The following is a 15587-nucleotide window of genomic DNA, read 5'->3' as shown; positions in this document are numbered from 1 at the left end:
GAGTTGGTTTTGTTTACTTAGGCTTGCTCATGCCCGGGATTTCTAGATGCAGAATGAAAAAGGGTAGTAGCTTTGTTTCTGAAATCTACCCATTTAGGTAAGAAGGTACTGAACTGAAGGGCAACAGGAGGGGAGGAAAATGTAATGGCTTGTACACTCCTAAAAGAAATTTTTTGGTCTTTTAGCTCATGCTTGGGTTTTCTAGCGAGGTAGTTGTGCATTTCAGCAAACTTAAGACAGCAGTTGGGCTAGAGGGCCACTTCACAATGTAAAGTGAAGGCCATTTTGGTTTTGGATGCATTTTATGGGAGGTAAATGCATATTTTTCTGATGTTCAGTATACTTGTTGATGCATGTATCATGTAATCAGAAGAGGTTAAATTGGACTTTCAATTTGAAAAATTATTTTTGCCAACTTGTGTCAAGTTGCTCAAAGGTGCAAATTTCAGTCCATAAACTTCCATACATCTCTTCAAAGACAGAAGGAAGCTGGAACTTGAATTGTCTGAAAATGAGGATCTTTATCATTGTCGCTCATGCTTTTAGAAATTCTGAAGACTCCTTTTGTGGGGGGAAGGTAGGGCACTCCTCTGACTTGGAAGGCATGTAACACTAAGAGCAAAAAAAGTAGCTTTGACTGGTGGTCAAGCCTCACTGAGTATTCTCCAGTGATCCTTCTCCTCCTCTTCCGCATGTGGAAGAGTGAAGGGACGATGGCAGGAGTGCAGTCAGTTTTTGTGTACTTTTCTGCTTCATATCTGCAGATTACTAGAGATTCCTGATTTTAAGAAGTCTCTGAAAAGTGAACATTAAAAAGCAAGCATATTTCTCCTCTACATTAGTGTTACTTCAGTAACATTATTAAGCTAATTCAAACCTCCACATAATGTCTAAGAGACCACAGGTTGCAAGAACTATTCAGACATGTTCATTCCTTTTTTTTTGTTTCTCCAGTGTTCCTTGTCACAACAGCTTGCAAAAAAGTTGGAAATAATTTAATCCCACTGAAAAAATTACTGAAGTTTCCAGCTTTTTCATTACTTTGAAAAACAAACAAACAAACAAAACAAACAAACAAACAAAAAACCCACCACAAATCCCCAAGCCCCAAAAACCCACACTGGAGGAAATAAATCGGTGTCATCAAAGTACTATATCTCAGTAGAACAAGTTCATCTGTATCACGTTTTGGATAATCATTTTCTCGATGGTGTTTGGTTTGGGGCTTGAAATTTCAAGGGCCCTTGGTTTTCTAGGAATGTGTTCAGCACAAAGAAAGAGTATTCACTGCTATAGTACAGTCTTGCTGTGAGTTGAACTCTTTCTTTTGATCTCTTAACAATTCCAAGAATGTGTAACAAGTACATAGCAATGGTACTACTAAGCTGAGGTGTGTATTCAAATTTGAAGTTGTGTACTCTTGTCTTTCCTGGTAAACTTTGCAAAGAGGTCTGAAGTAGATTTTGAGGCCTAAATCTGAAGGAGGTGAAGAGGACTGTTCTCACCCCTTCCAAATAATATTTTCTACCTGTTGAAGCTATTGTGCTTGTGCGAAGTGCACAATTAAATGTTGTGGTGTTTTAAAATGAAACATATGATTTGCATTTAACCAAAAATGTGGTTACAGCAATATAGCTAGTGTCTCCTTTACTTGTTCTATTCTTATGCTCTTTTCTAGGCACCTATGTGTGGGTACTTTAGGAGATAAGATCACTATACCAGTGATCTGATTTGGTAGGGCTGTTCTTGTGTTGCTTGTCAGCTTCTACTTGTCACTGCAGGTCCTGGATTGTTCCTTTTTGGAGGTGGCTTATCAGCTTGTTAGACACTACATGTGAAAGATTGCCTGAGGCTCCTCTAAGCATGTTAGCATTTGCCCACAGATAAGTGAACCAGCTTACAGGTTGTTAAAGTAGTTTATTTCATTTGCTTCCCTGAAGGCTTTTATGAAAGATGTGTACAAAAGCAATGAGAAGATGCTTTTAAAAAGCCTTCAGGTAAAGATACAACTGCAACAGTCTCAATACCACAAGCGTAACACAAGCCAGCAGTCTTGGACGTGCAGCGTATTTCTACTGCCCTTCTAGACACCAGTGCATAGGCAGTATGAAGAAAATACATAAATACGGCGTAGCAGGATCATACCACTTCTTAGAAGCTGTGTGGGTTTTTTGTGTTTTTTTGTGTGTGGGTTTTTTTTTTTCTTTTGTTCTCCAGAATTGGCAACTCAAGGTTCTGAGTGATGCATTGAAGTCTGTGCAACTTCTTCAAGAAGGGGCTGGTTGCCCCTTTAGAATAATAATGTGTACAAGAAACTGTTCTGGTTCAAGTGTCCATAAAGCAGAGGCAGTTGTCTCAAATAATGTTTTCAGGATAAATAGAATATGGGTTCTTACAGTTAACTAGAGCATTAGTAGCTAATGCAGTTGCATTTCGTTTCAGTTAATTTCTTCCAGCCTTCAAAAGCTTTCAAAGTTGGGTGTCTACAAAGTTAATTTGTGGGATTTTTCTACAAAATGAAAACTGCATAGGAAGATAAGGCTTTCCAATTTTAAAAATCTGCACATTAGCCAGACTTCTAAAACATATTTTAGTGCTTGAAATTGTAGAAAATGCTTAGTAACACTTTCATTGACTCCTGGATGGGCATCTAATCTTAACAGACTTTTGATTTCTAGGACAGATAAGCAGGTAGTCCTTGTTTACTTCTCAAGATCCCTGAGGCTTGTCTTTTGTGATGAGAAGTCTATGTGACGGTTCTGCTTGTAGCCCTTATGGACTGGATGTCAAATGCCAGCTGCTCCTTCTGTGCTCTCTCACACGTGTGGTTGTATTCTATAGTAGATTTTAGCGGTTGAGCAACGTGAGCTGTTGTCTGGCTAAATGAGTCTGAAGACCTGTTTGTCCTTAAAGTAGTACACAGGACCTAATGAGAGACAGCACCTAAATAGTAATATTAGAAATTCCTCCCTGCCCCCAAACTCAACATGAACTAATAAAAGTATAAGCAATGTGGGAAAAGCCCTTTTGACCAAGTTTTCTACATGTCCTATCAAATGCAACTAAATTTACTTTACAGCACACTTCTGCTGTAGGGGTTTGTAGCTTTGTCCCTAGTATGTAGAGCTATTGCATTTTCTTAGCAAAGACTTTCCATTCCTGGTATTACTTTTTTTTCGGAAAGGAGTTTTCTACCATGAAGAAATGAATAGAAGGTAGAAAGCAGAAAATACACAAAATGGAGGAGTTGTTGTTACTCTAGGGATGCTAATCCTTATTGCATAGAGAAAACATCTTGAATATTTTTTTTCTAGCAGGGAAACTGATTAGTGTGAGGCAGTAACAAATACTACTCTTGAGAGTCTAAATCATCCCAGGTACAATGGGGGTACTTACCCAGGGAGGGGGTATCTTCCAATATGACTTCTCGGTTTAACTCTGTGTAGCAGTGGTGGTGAAATAGCTATGTTTCCCCTGGTTTTATTTATAGTTGTCTATAAATACTTCCTGAAACCTGGTCTCTTAAGTATCACTTAATTCTGTCATGCAAGACTTAATTACACTGATAATAAATAGACATTAGAATATTTTTAGCTAAGCATGCTGTCATGATGCTTCCTGTGCATGAGGCATATAATGACTTAAATGTCAGTAGCTGAAGTCCCTCAAAAAGCTCCGAGAACAGCTGCTTGAAAACTGTCACAACTGAGCTTATTTCCTTACATATAAAGTACGTCTTGATACATGATGACTATATATGTACTATATAGTACTTGGGGAAAAGGCAGATTTTCTGCGGCTGCTCGTAACAAGTGACAAAAGATTGTAACTGACAGTTTTTGAGGCTGCACACTCCTTAAACTGATGGTCTCAAATCTCAGATAAGCATTCCATGGGAATAGTGTAAGAGCCCACATTAAACTGAGCATGAGTACCATCAAAAGGACTGTTTCCTTTCCAGGACCTGATCAGTAAATCCTTAAGTAAACAGCATGTAACGTATTTCTCTTGTTCAAAGAGACTTGCAGGTAATCTTTTCAGCTGTTAACTCCTGCCCAAACCCCACAAATGTTAGTGACTGGGTGATACATGATCAGAATACAACAGATTAAATATTTGGGAGGTGTTAATCTTGAAGGAGAGCTTAGATAATGTTCTTGGAGTCACAGGGGTTTCCTTTTTAGAAAAAAAAAAAAAAACAAACAACTGAAAGAAACACAACAGTAATAGTTCTGGTCTGGTTGTAACTGGATTGGCTGCAGGGGAAAAATGAAAAGCAGTTCTCTGTAATCTGAAATATCCTTAAATGCTGCAAGTTTTCACTAACTCAGTTTTTTATAGGCTCTTAGGGTACTTAGGGAGGAAGGTGGTTGTTCATTGTGGAAAAAGCTCCTTGTTAGGTTTCTTGTGGGTCTTTACTTTTTTCCGTTTAACTTGTCCAACTTTATATCTTTGTTTTAAATGTTGTTTAAAAGTCAGGAGCAAAAACTTGGCTTATTCTTTATTTTAGAAGCCTAGCTTATTGGCCTTTTAATGCTCATTGCTTTATTTGTATCCTGAAACAAATGGTATTGCAAGCCTCTCCCCAACACTCCTCCAACTGTACTGCTTAGGGGTTTTTGTTGTGGTTTTTTTGATGGCTTTTTTTTTTTTTTACTGTGGTCTGAACTGGTTAACCTCTGTGCTGCTTATTAGCATCACAGTTTCCTTCAGTTTGTCACTTAACATACTAGTGAAAGTCCTCTCCTTGCTCAGTAAAGATCTTCATTAGTTTTTTAAGCCTAATTGTTAATTGCAAGTTTGATTAAGTCTTGAAAAGAACCTGAAACTGCAGTTGCTATTACCTCTGCTTTTTTATAACTTTCTTTTAAATGGAGGATATACCTGAGTATTTACCTGTCACTCTCAACACTTCATGAAAGAAAAAGATATTTCTCAGCATTTTTATACATTCTCTTTGTTTGCACAGCAATGTTTTCTGCAGGTAGCAGGCTATGGGGAGCCCATATTGCAGTCTTGAGGGATGTGGGGCAGGTGAAGAGTAAAGTCAGGACCCTGAATTTTAGGAAAGCAAACTTCCAGTTCCTCAAGGAGTTAGTCAATAGGACCCCCTGGGAAACTGCCTTCAGGGGCAAGGGAGCAGAACAGAGCTGGCAGATCTTCAAGGATGCTTTCCATAGAGCACAAGAGCTCTCAATCCCCAGGTGTGAGAAATCAGGAAAGGAAGGCAAGAGACCAACGTGGCCAAGTCAAGATCTAGGCAAACTAAAGGGCAAGAAGGAAATGCACAGGCAGTGGAAGCAGGGATGGGTATCCTGGGAAGAGTACAGGGATGCTGCCCAGCTCTGTAGGGATGAGGTCAGGATGGCCAACATGTGGGTGGAGCTGAACTTGGCAAGGGATGCAAAGAATAGTAAGAAGGGCTTCTACAGGTATGTGAGCCAGAAAAGGAAGGTCAAAGAAAGTGTACCCCCCTCCTTGATGAGCAAGACTGGCAGACTGGTAACAACAGATGAGGAGAAGGCTGAGGTTCTCAATGAGTTCATTGCCTCAGTCTTTACTGGCAGTATCTCTTCCCACTCCTCTCGAGTGGATGGGCTGCAAGACAGGGACTGGAGGAGCGAAGTCCCTCCACTGTAAGAGAAGATTAGGTTTGAGACCACCTGAGGAACCTGAACATACACAAGTCTATGGGACCTGATGAGATGCATCCCAGGATCCTGAGGGAATTGGCTGATGTAGTTGCCAAGCCATTCTCCATGATATTTGAAAAGTCACGGCAGTCAGGTGAAATCCCTGGAGACTGAAGAAAAAGAGAAACATTGCACTGATTTTAAAAAAAGTTACCAAGGAGGACCTTGGGAATTATTGACCTGTCAGCCTCACCTCTGCTGGGGAAGACCATGGAACAGATCCCCCTAGAAGCTATGCTAAGGCACATGGAGGACAGGGAGATGGAGACAGCCAGCATGGCTTCATGAAGGGCAAGTCCTGCCTGACCAACCTAGTGGCCTTCTGTGGTGGAGTGACCACATCGGGACAAGGGAAGAGCTACCGATGTCATCTGTCTGGACTTCTGTAAGGCCTTTGACATGCTCGCCCACAACATCCTTCTCTCTAAACTGGAGAGATGTGGATTTGATGGGTGGACTGTTGAGTGGATGAGGAATTGGTTAGATTGTCGCACCCAGAGGGTAGTGGTCAGAAGGAGATAGGTGATGAGTCGTGTCCCTCAGGGGTCCATACTGAGACCAGTACTCTTTCATATTTTCATCAATGACATAGTGGGATCGAGTGCACCCTCAGAAAGTTTGCAGATGACACCAACCTGAGTAGTGTGGTTGACATGCCTGAAGGATGGGATGCCATCCAGAGGGACCTGGATAAACTCAAGGGATGGACCCGTGTGAACCTCATGAGGTTCAAGAAGGCCAGGTGCACGGCCATACACCTGAGTCAGGGCAACCCTGGTATTAGTACAAGCTGAGAGAGTTGGGGTTGTTCAGCCTGGAGAAGAGAAGGCTCCAGGGAGACCTGATCGCAGCCTTCCAGTACTTAAAGGGGGCTGCTAAGAAAGATGGGGACAGACTTTTTAGCAGAGGCCTGTACCTATAGGACAAGGGGTAATGGTTTTAAATGAAAAGAGGGTAGATTTCAACTAGATAAAAAGGAAGAAACTCTTCACTATGAAGGTGGTGAAACACTGGCACAGGTTGCCCAGAGAAGTGGTAGATGCCCCATCCCTGGAAACACTCCAGGTCAGGTTGGACAGGGCTCTGAGCAACCTGGTTGAGTTGAAGGTGTCCCTGCTAGTTGCATCATTGGCGTTTGGACTAGATAAGCTTTAAAGGCCCCTTCCAACCCAAACTATTCTACGATTCTGTACATATCTGAAGAACTTTCCTTATTCCTTTGACGTTATTCAGTGCTTTACATTTGGTATATGTCTAACTCATGTTTATAGAGCCAAAGACAGACCTTTCTCCTTTAGCTGATACATATTTCATATCTTCCTCTATATCTTTCTTTTATCATGACTTACCTACTCCTATTTCAGGGCTCTCTGTAACTTACTTTTTTGTAACACATATCCTATACAAATTTTACTGTTACTACAGGCTGCATTTGTTACATCTAATGTCATAATGGTGATCCCATTATATGTAGCTGCTTGTCTTGATAATGTTTCAAATTTCTTGACCAACTTCTGTTTTAGTTCTTTCACAATGTTTGTTTTTAACCGGCAATACATATTTTTGATTTCTCTGGAAACCAAATGATGGAGCTCAACAAACTTCCCTCCATTCTAATGTTAAGATACTTACTGTAGTTGCCCTAAGTTAGCCAGTCTGAGCAGAAATTACATTACTCAGCTAAGCGTTCATTATTCCAGGAGGTATTTGCAAAGCCTCAGCTGCTGTTTATAACTATAGGTTTCCAAACTCTGTTTAATCTGTATATACAAGCTAGTTCAGTGGGTGTCTAGAGTAGATCATAGAACCATAGAATGGGTTGGGATGGAAGGGACCTTTAAAGACTCCCCGCTACCATGGGCAGGGACATCTTTCACTATATTAGGTTGCTCAGAGCACTGTCCAACCTGACCTTGAACACTTCCAATGATGGGGTATACACAACTTCACTGGGCAACCTGTTCCAGTTTCTCACCACCCTCATTATAAAAAATTTCCTCCTTAGGTCCAATCTAAATCTACCCTCTTTTAGTTTAAAACCGTTGTCCTCTGTACTGTCACTACAGGCCTTTGTAAAAAGTCTTCCTTCAACTTTTTTATAAGCCCCCTTTATATCTTGAAATGCTGCAATGCCATTTCCCCAGAGCTTTCTCTTCTCCAGTCTGAACAACCCCAGCTCTCTCAGCCTGTCCTCATAGGAGATGTGTTCCATCCCTCAGATCATTTTTGTGGCCCTCTTCTGCACCCGCTACAACAGATCCATGTCCTTCTTGTGCTGAGGGCTCCAGAGCTGGACACAGGACTGCAGGTGGGGTCTCACTAGAGCAGAGTAGAGGGGCAGAATCCCCTCCCTCAACCTGCTTGCCATGCTTCTTTTGATGCAGCCCAGGATACGGTTGGCCTTCTGGGCTGTGAGCGCACATTGCTGGCTCATGTCCAGCTTTTCATACACCGGTACCCTCAAGTCCTTTTCTGCAGGGCTGCTCTCAATCCCTTCATCCCTCAGTCGGTATTAATACTGGGGGTTGCCCTGACCCAGGTGCAGGACCCTACACTTGGCCTTCCTGAACTTCATGAGGCTGAGATAACACTGGTGATGGACCTGCCAAAACAGCTGCTGATTCTTGCTTCACCTTATGTGGGTGAGTATAGAGAGTATCTTTTTCTGTAAAAGCAATGTTCCATTCTGAAGGAGAGTGCTAAAGAAGTGATAGAATTGTAAACTTCATCCATGTCTCAAATGAAATTGTTTCTGTAAACGTTTTGTAAGGCTTTATTAAAACAACTTAAACTGTGACATCTTCATGATTTTTAGCATTTGCATACCTCTGCAGTAACATATGGGATTAAAATGCCCTTGATGATTTGTAAGAGACAGTGGGATTCCTTTCACTCTGCAGTGTTAGTTGCGTATTCATTTTTTTCAGGGTTATGCAGAACATGTTTAAACTTCTATGGGTATAAAATGCTGTGGGAGGTAAACTTGCAGCCAGGATGTGTATCCAACTAGTTCTGTTTATCTTAGGCCAGTGTTATTTTATATATACTTTTGAGAAATCAGTAACTGTATGGATGTAATATTAGCCATTTGTTCGTGTAGCATTAGGTTGCTGTTTGGTTAAAAATCAGCTGAGGTAAAAAAGCTGTGACTCTCCATCTAATTAGTTTTCTTCAGTGTTTGGTCTAATGCTCTCTGTAGGCTTGCTGTCCCTAACTAGTCAAAAATTCCCCAGCTGGGATTTAGATTAGCTTCTGTCTGGTTGTCGTGGTTTAACATGGGATGGGGGAGAGAATTGGAAGAGTAAAAATTAGGAAACTTGTGGGTTGAGTTAGACAGTTGCAGAAGCTGTGCACGCAAGCAAAACAAAATGAGGAAATCATTCACCACTCCCCATGGGCAGGCAGGTGTTCAGCCTTCTCCAGGAAAGCAGGGCTCCATCACATGTAACGGTTACTTGGGAAGACAAACGCCATCATTCCAACCATCCCCCCCATTTCTTCTTCTTCCCCCCAGCTTTGTGCTGTGTGTGACGCCATATGCTATGGAATAGTCCTTTGGCCAACTGGTGTCAGCTGTCCCAGCTGTGTACCCTTCCATCTTCTTGTGCTGGTGGGGTGGTGTGAGAAGCAGAAGAGGCCTTCTCTCTGTTCAGCAGTACTCAGCAGTAACTAAAACATCCCTCTATTATCAACACTGCTTAGATAATAGCCAGACCAGGGTTTTCAGTCCCCTGAGGTGGAAGACAGGGCTGGAGAGCATAACAAACCCCTCATAATCCAGCAGGAAGCAGTTAAGGATCTGCTAAGCCACCTGGACACCCACAAGTCTACGGGGCCTGATGGGCTCCACCCAAGAGCACCGAGAGAGTTGGCGGAGTAGCTTGCTAAGCCCCTCTCCATCATTTGTCAGCAATCCTGGTTAACAGGGGAGGTCCCAGATGACCGGAGGCCCCGGTCTACGAGAAGGGCCAGAAGGAGAATCCTGGGAACTACAGACCTTGGTATCAGGGAAGATTAGGGAGAGGTTCATGTTCAGGGCGCTCACAGGGCATGTGAAGGACAACCAAGGGATCAGGCCCAGCCAGCATGGGCTCATGAAAGGCAGGTCCTGCTTGACCAACCTGATCTCCTTCTATGACCAGGTGACCTGCCTAGTGGATGAGGGGAAGGCTATGGGTGTTTTCTACCTGGACTTTAGTAAAGCCTTTGATACCATCTCCCACCGCATTCTCCTGGAGAAACTAGCGGCTCATGGCTTAGAGAGGTGTACTCTTCGCTGGGTAAAGAACTGGCTGGATGGCCAAGCTCAGAGAATCGTGGTAAATGTAGTTAAATCCAGCTGGTGACTGGTCACAAGCGGTGTTCCCCAGGGCTCGGTTCTGGGGCCGGTCTTGTTTAATATCTTTATTGATGACCTGGATGAGGGGATCGAGTGCTCCCTCAGTAAGTTTGCAGATGACACCAAGTTGGGTGGGAGTGTTGATCTGCTGGAGGGTAGGAGGGCTCTGCAGAGGGATCTGGACAGGCTGGATCGATGGGCAGAGGTCAACTGTATGAGGTTTAATAAGGCCAAGGGCCGGGTCCTGCACTTGGGTCACAACAACCCCATGCAATGCCACAGGCTTGGGGAAGAGTGGCTGGAGAGCAGCCCGGCGGAAAAGGACCTGGGGGTGCTGGTTGACATCCAGCTGAACATGAGCCTGTAGTGTGCCCAGGTGACCAAGAAGGCCAACAGCATCCTGGCCTGTATCAGAAATGGTGTGGCCAGCAGGAGTAGGGAAGTGATTGTGCCCCTGTACTCACTGGTGAGGCTGCAAGCTCGAACACTGTGTTCAGTTTTGGGCCCCTCACTACAAGGAGGATGTTGAGGGCTGGAGCATGTCTAAAGAAGGGCAATGAAGCTGGTGAGGGGTCTGGAGCACAAGTCTTCTGAGGAGCAGCTGAGGGAAGTGGGGTTGTTCAGCCTGGAGAAGAGGAGGCTGAGGGGAGACCTTATCGCTCTCTACAACTACCTGAAAGGGGGTTGTGGCGACGAGGGTGTTGGTCTCTTCTCCCAAATAACTATAACTTTTGTGATAGGACGAAAGGAAATGGCCTCAAGTTGCGCCAGGGGAGGTTTAGATTGGATATTAGGAAAAATTTCTTCACCAAGTGGTCAAGCATTGGAACAGGCTGGCCAGGGAGGTGGTGGAGTCACCATCACTGGATGAGTTCAAAAAACATGTAGACGTGGCACTTCAGGACATGGTTTAGTGGGCATGGTGGTGCTGGGTTGATGGTTGGACTTGATGATGTTAAAGGTCTTTTCCAACCTTAATGATTCTGTGATTCAGGAGAATCTGTTTTCAATATACATTTCATACTAATCTGTATTTCCACTGAAGTGATGGTAATTGTGTGTTGTGGGGAGTGTCATTCCTCCTCTTTAATGAACCTGAAGGTGTTCAGATGTTTGCTTAGTTTACTCTGTAATAGGACTCTGTTTTCATTGTGAGATGGTAGTTTCAGTGGGTGGGCATCGGGGGTTCATAGGCTTTGGGGTTGAAGTTTGGTGAACTGGAGGACTCTTACAGGGACAGTTTTGCTGTATGAATTGTGGAAAGTGGCCTTCCTCTAGAGCTTGTGGTGTAGGTACAAGTTGGAGAAGTAGGGCATATAAGAAGGCAATGGGCAGATGATACGTTTCTGTAGTGATGTTTTGTACTGGGACAAAATATTCTTCCGTTCCCACAGCAGTTCTTCAATAGGGCAGCACTGGTTATTGGGATAGCTCTTAGCTTTTTCTTTTTGTGGAAAGTGCTATATGAAGTATTGACATTTTCCATTGCAAAGAGTTTAATACTTCAAACTTGACTAAACCAGCTCCTGGCATTCAAACCCAGCCCCAGTAAAGTGTTAAAAAACACCACTATTTTTTTTCCCCAGAAATACAATTTAGTGGTATCTGAAGGGTAAGCCTTGGTCATTGATCAGATTGTGAGGGAGAACAGTTCCTATACTGCTTCCTGCTCTGTCCTTGGATCCGATGTGAGCCTTACAGCTTCTATGCTCTTGTCCTGCCATAGGCTTGACTGGTAGGAGAAAGCATAAGTGAATGGTGATTTATGTTTTTTTGAGGAATGGACAGAGACACCTGTGATTATGCTGATGCAGCTGAGGTGTTCAAACACTTAAGTAATTCATCTAATTCTGAGATTCTCTCAGCAGACATCTTTGAGCCTCTGGGGATACAGCTTACAATGCAGTTCTGTGGGCATTTTAAATCACATTCCTGCTGAGAGCAGCACTTCTGCCCAGTCTTCTCTCTCCAGTCTGTACCTTTTCCCTTTTGCCAGCAGAAGTATTCATTAGCTATGCAATGAACTGGACTGGGCAACTGGTCATGAGGAAAACTAAACTAACAAACATCACCTTCTCCACAACTCAGGTTTAAGCCACACCAGATAAATTCATTGCAAAAAGGAGGGAGGGAGGCAGGGATGGGCAGGACTATCTTTGGCAACAGTGATGGCTTTTATACTGATTTAGGATATTCAAAACTAAAGTGTTTGACTTCTGTCCTGCATCTCACTAGAAAATGTTTGTCATACCAAAAAATGTAAAGCTCCTATACTGTTCTTAATGCAGTTTGTAATCAGTTAATTATGAGTGGCAGAATTGCATGCTGTTCTCATGTTTGTTTGCCTTGGTCAAGAAGCTACTTCTGCATTACCTTTCTTTTTGGCTGGGAGAGGGATCCCTTTGTTTCCTCGTCTTTGGTATTCTGGGTAAATCTCTAGTCTCCTGCAGCCTGTATGAATCAGAAGGTGATCTGTGGTTGGTGTGATCCAAGAAGAAATGTATAGCGCAATGTAGTACAGGGCAGAAAAGCTGATACAGCATGTGGAGTTCAGAATAAGAATGTCCTCACAAGTTGTTCTACTAAATGGCAAACTTTTTCTGAATTTTTGAAACACATGTAACTGAGAATGCTTAAGTTATGAGTACAGTGGATATTTTAATGGGAGAGGGGCTGGAGTACTTCAGATGCTTTCCAAAAGGCGAATGGTTCTTTTTGTATAAAGACTGTGCCACTGCTTGTTCTTAAAGCCTGCTGTAATCAGTTGGATAAAACATAATTTAGAAAGGCTTATTTCAGTAAAAGTAGCCAAAGTTCCCAAATTGTAATTGATGAGTGTACTTAGTTACCTGGCAGCACAAAAACTTTGTAAGATTTCCAATGCTGGCAAACCCAAAATGTTGTTGATATGAATACTATTGGACTCATCATCTTTTACTGTGTCTGGAGTGTGAAATCCTCGTGAGACCCCTACAGCAACTTATTTTAATACTGCAAATAGGGGAAAAAAAATTCACTCAATTTGTTTGATACATGAGATAAGCTGACATCACAGCAGATGAGCAAATTTAATTATACTCCAAATTTTTTTTTTATTCTCTGGGAAGTTAAATGATACCTCGTGACTCAACACTAAATTTTATTAGAGAAGAATGCTAAAAATCTATTACTGAGTTCAGTTCAAAACTTGCTTTTGATACTAAAGTTAAAACGTCTTCTCACATACAGTTCTAATAATTAACTCTTCTTGTTCACAGATAACTACTCTTATTAATCATAAGGATAAACCAAAGCGTTCAGACAAGACTCTGCAGGCAATTCAGCGTGTGGGCCAAGCAGTTAACCTGGCAGTTGGAAGATTTGTTACAGTAGGTGAAGCTATAGCCAACGAAAATCATGAATTGAAAGAGGAAATGAGTGTTGCTTGCATCGAGGCAAGGAGAGCAGGTATGTAGTTACTCATTAAATTTGTAACCTGTTGTGCTTGTGCCATTTTTGGCATGCTATATTTAGTGTCAGGAACAATGTAAGAACTTTGTTATTTAATTGCTTAACCCTCTTCTGCTGGTTCATTCAGGGCCTGATCTGTTACCTGATTTGTCATTTCCTTAAGTTGCTGTCATCATATGAACAGGGAATGGAATTGTGTGTTGGCTTTGCTTTTTTTTTTTAATAGGCTGTTTTGCCACAAGTAATTACCTGAATGCTCTCTGTTTTATGATGTTACTACAGGCAAAGAGCAGAGCGTTAAGAATACAACTTCAGAGTTTATTGCGCTCAGGCTAAAACAGTGAAGTATTTAAAGTAATTTGAGTGTTATGCTATTGAGGTCACTGCATTCTAAATCTGAATGTCTGAATGAAGGACACTGTCAACCCATATTTCATCAGGACTCAGTAAGATGACTCACATCAGTCATCTGATGGCTCCCCTCAGTAAAATGAAAATCATATCATACTTGCCTTTTTGCTGGATTTAAATTTTGTTGCAAACTTGCTCTGTGTGTGGATTGAATGGGAGGTATGGGTAATTGGTTGAGTTGCGTGCTGTCACGCTCCTCTTTGCCCCAGAAGCTTCTGTCTGGACAAATAGTGGGTTACATTCTCTGATACTGTAAGAGAATGTCAGCGTCAGGCTAGAAACTACTTTCCTAGATACTAAATACTGTTTCTTGCATGATATTTCAGTGGCTTGTAGTAAAGGTGTATTCTTACATCTGCAGTGCAGCCTTCAAGATGATCACATCTAGAAGAACATTCCTTTTATTGTTAGTGGTGGTGGGGTTTTGTTTTTTCTTTCAAATACATGTGAACCATGGGAAATTCTGCTTGAAGCTTTTCCTTTTTAAGCAGGTGCAAGTACCTACAGGTGTGACAGACTTCTGCTCACTGTGGCTTCAGGGAGGTAATCTTGAGCTTCCAGATGTGAAGGCAAATAAATGACCCTTCAACACTAATGACTTGATAACTGCAGAAAGGAGTAGTAACCCATATCTTGGGAGTAGAGTGCTATACTTAAAATTGATCTGTTGAGATAAGCAGTGGGCTTGTGGACAAGTGTTTCGTTTTTATCTTTTAAATAACCTTAGAAGTCTGAGAAACTTGCCTTTTGGCTTCTAGCCAGTATATTTCTTGGTGAATTACTGTGCTGGCCTCAAGCTTTAGGGATGCAATTTATACTATTTGGGGGGGAAGCTTAGGAATTGGGCACGAGACTGTAAGAAATCCTCTGAAAATCCCTCAGCAATGAGTTGCAATGTCTAGAGACAATTTAGTGATGAATGATTGGTTTTGTGAAGAACTACTCTAGATAAACTTCAGACAATTCATGGTTGCTCCAGCAAGGTTGGCTGCAAACAGAAACATCCTAATTTGAAAACATTCCATTTGTTATGTGAAGCATGTGTTTTCTCTTGAAGATCCAAGTAAAATGCTTACAGGCCAAAATTGCCAAAGTTTATGTTGATAATCTCAGCTGCTAGAAGAGCAATGCAGTTTGGATATCTATTTCTTGACTTGCCAATTATGCTGTGGCCAAGTGCTGTTTCTCCCCATCAGTGTATCCAGGAGGAGCTCAGAATCTAAAAATAGTCTGCAGTATTTTCTCTCACCAAATGGTTATACTTTTTTTACACTGTAAGTTTTATTTGCTGTTATGCAGTAATGTGCCTCAGTCTAAAGGAGTGAAGGTACAGACTGTTTACTTTTTTGTCAAGCCTCACTTTTACCTTGGCATGGGTCGGTTACTTTCTTTTTGAGCTATCTATTTGAGATCTAACTAAAGACTTACATGGGAAATTCAGTATATCAAATGTTTGCTGCTGGTTTTTTGTTTGGTGTTTTTTTTGTGCCAGTATTATCCCTGTGGACTGTTACGTGTTGGACAAGGTAAGACAGTCCTTTGTGCAGATAAATTCTTATGGATAACTGTCCTCTGAATTCAGTCTCTGAATGCAGTTACTCAAGTGCCATTTTGAACAACTTCGGTGTTCTCCTGGCCCATTACAGCCAAGAATATTGACTTGTATAAAGGAATCCCATGTTCTGATGGCTTGG

General features: G+C 42.0%; 1 protein-coding gene across 1 annotated transcript in view; it reads left to right on the top strand.

The window, feature by feature from the left end:
* CTNNAL1 (catenin alpha like 1) overlaps positions 1-15587 on the top strand; it is a gene marked incomplete at its 3' end in the record, with an annotated part of 64114 nt that overhangs the window by 11267 nt on the left and 37260 nt on the right. The window contains exon 2 of the mRNA XM_082015375.1: positions 13290-13479. Within this exon, the coding sequence (XP_081871501.1) occupies positions 13290-13479 (190 nt within the window). The remainder of the gene's footprint in view (positions 1-13289; positions 13480-15587) is intronic.

Source organism: Phaethon aethereus, assembly GCF_964289735.1.
Source record: "Phaethon aethereus genome assembly, chromosome: 2".
In the NCBI taxonomy this organism is placed as follows: Eukaryota; Metazoa; Chordata; class Aves; order Phaethontiformes; family Phaethontidae; genus Phaethon; species Phaethon aethereus.
The sequence above is the reverse complement of the archived record's forward strand: the minus strand, read 5'-3'. Positions and strand labels throughout refer to the sequence as shown.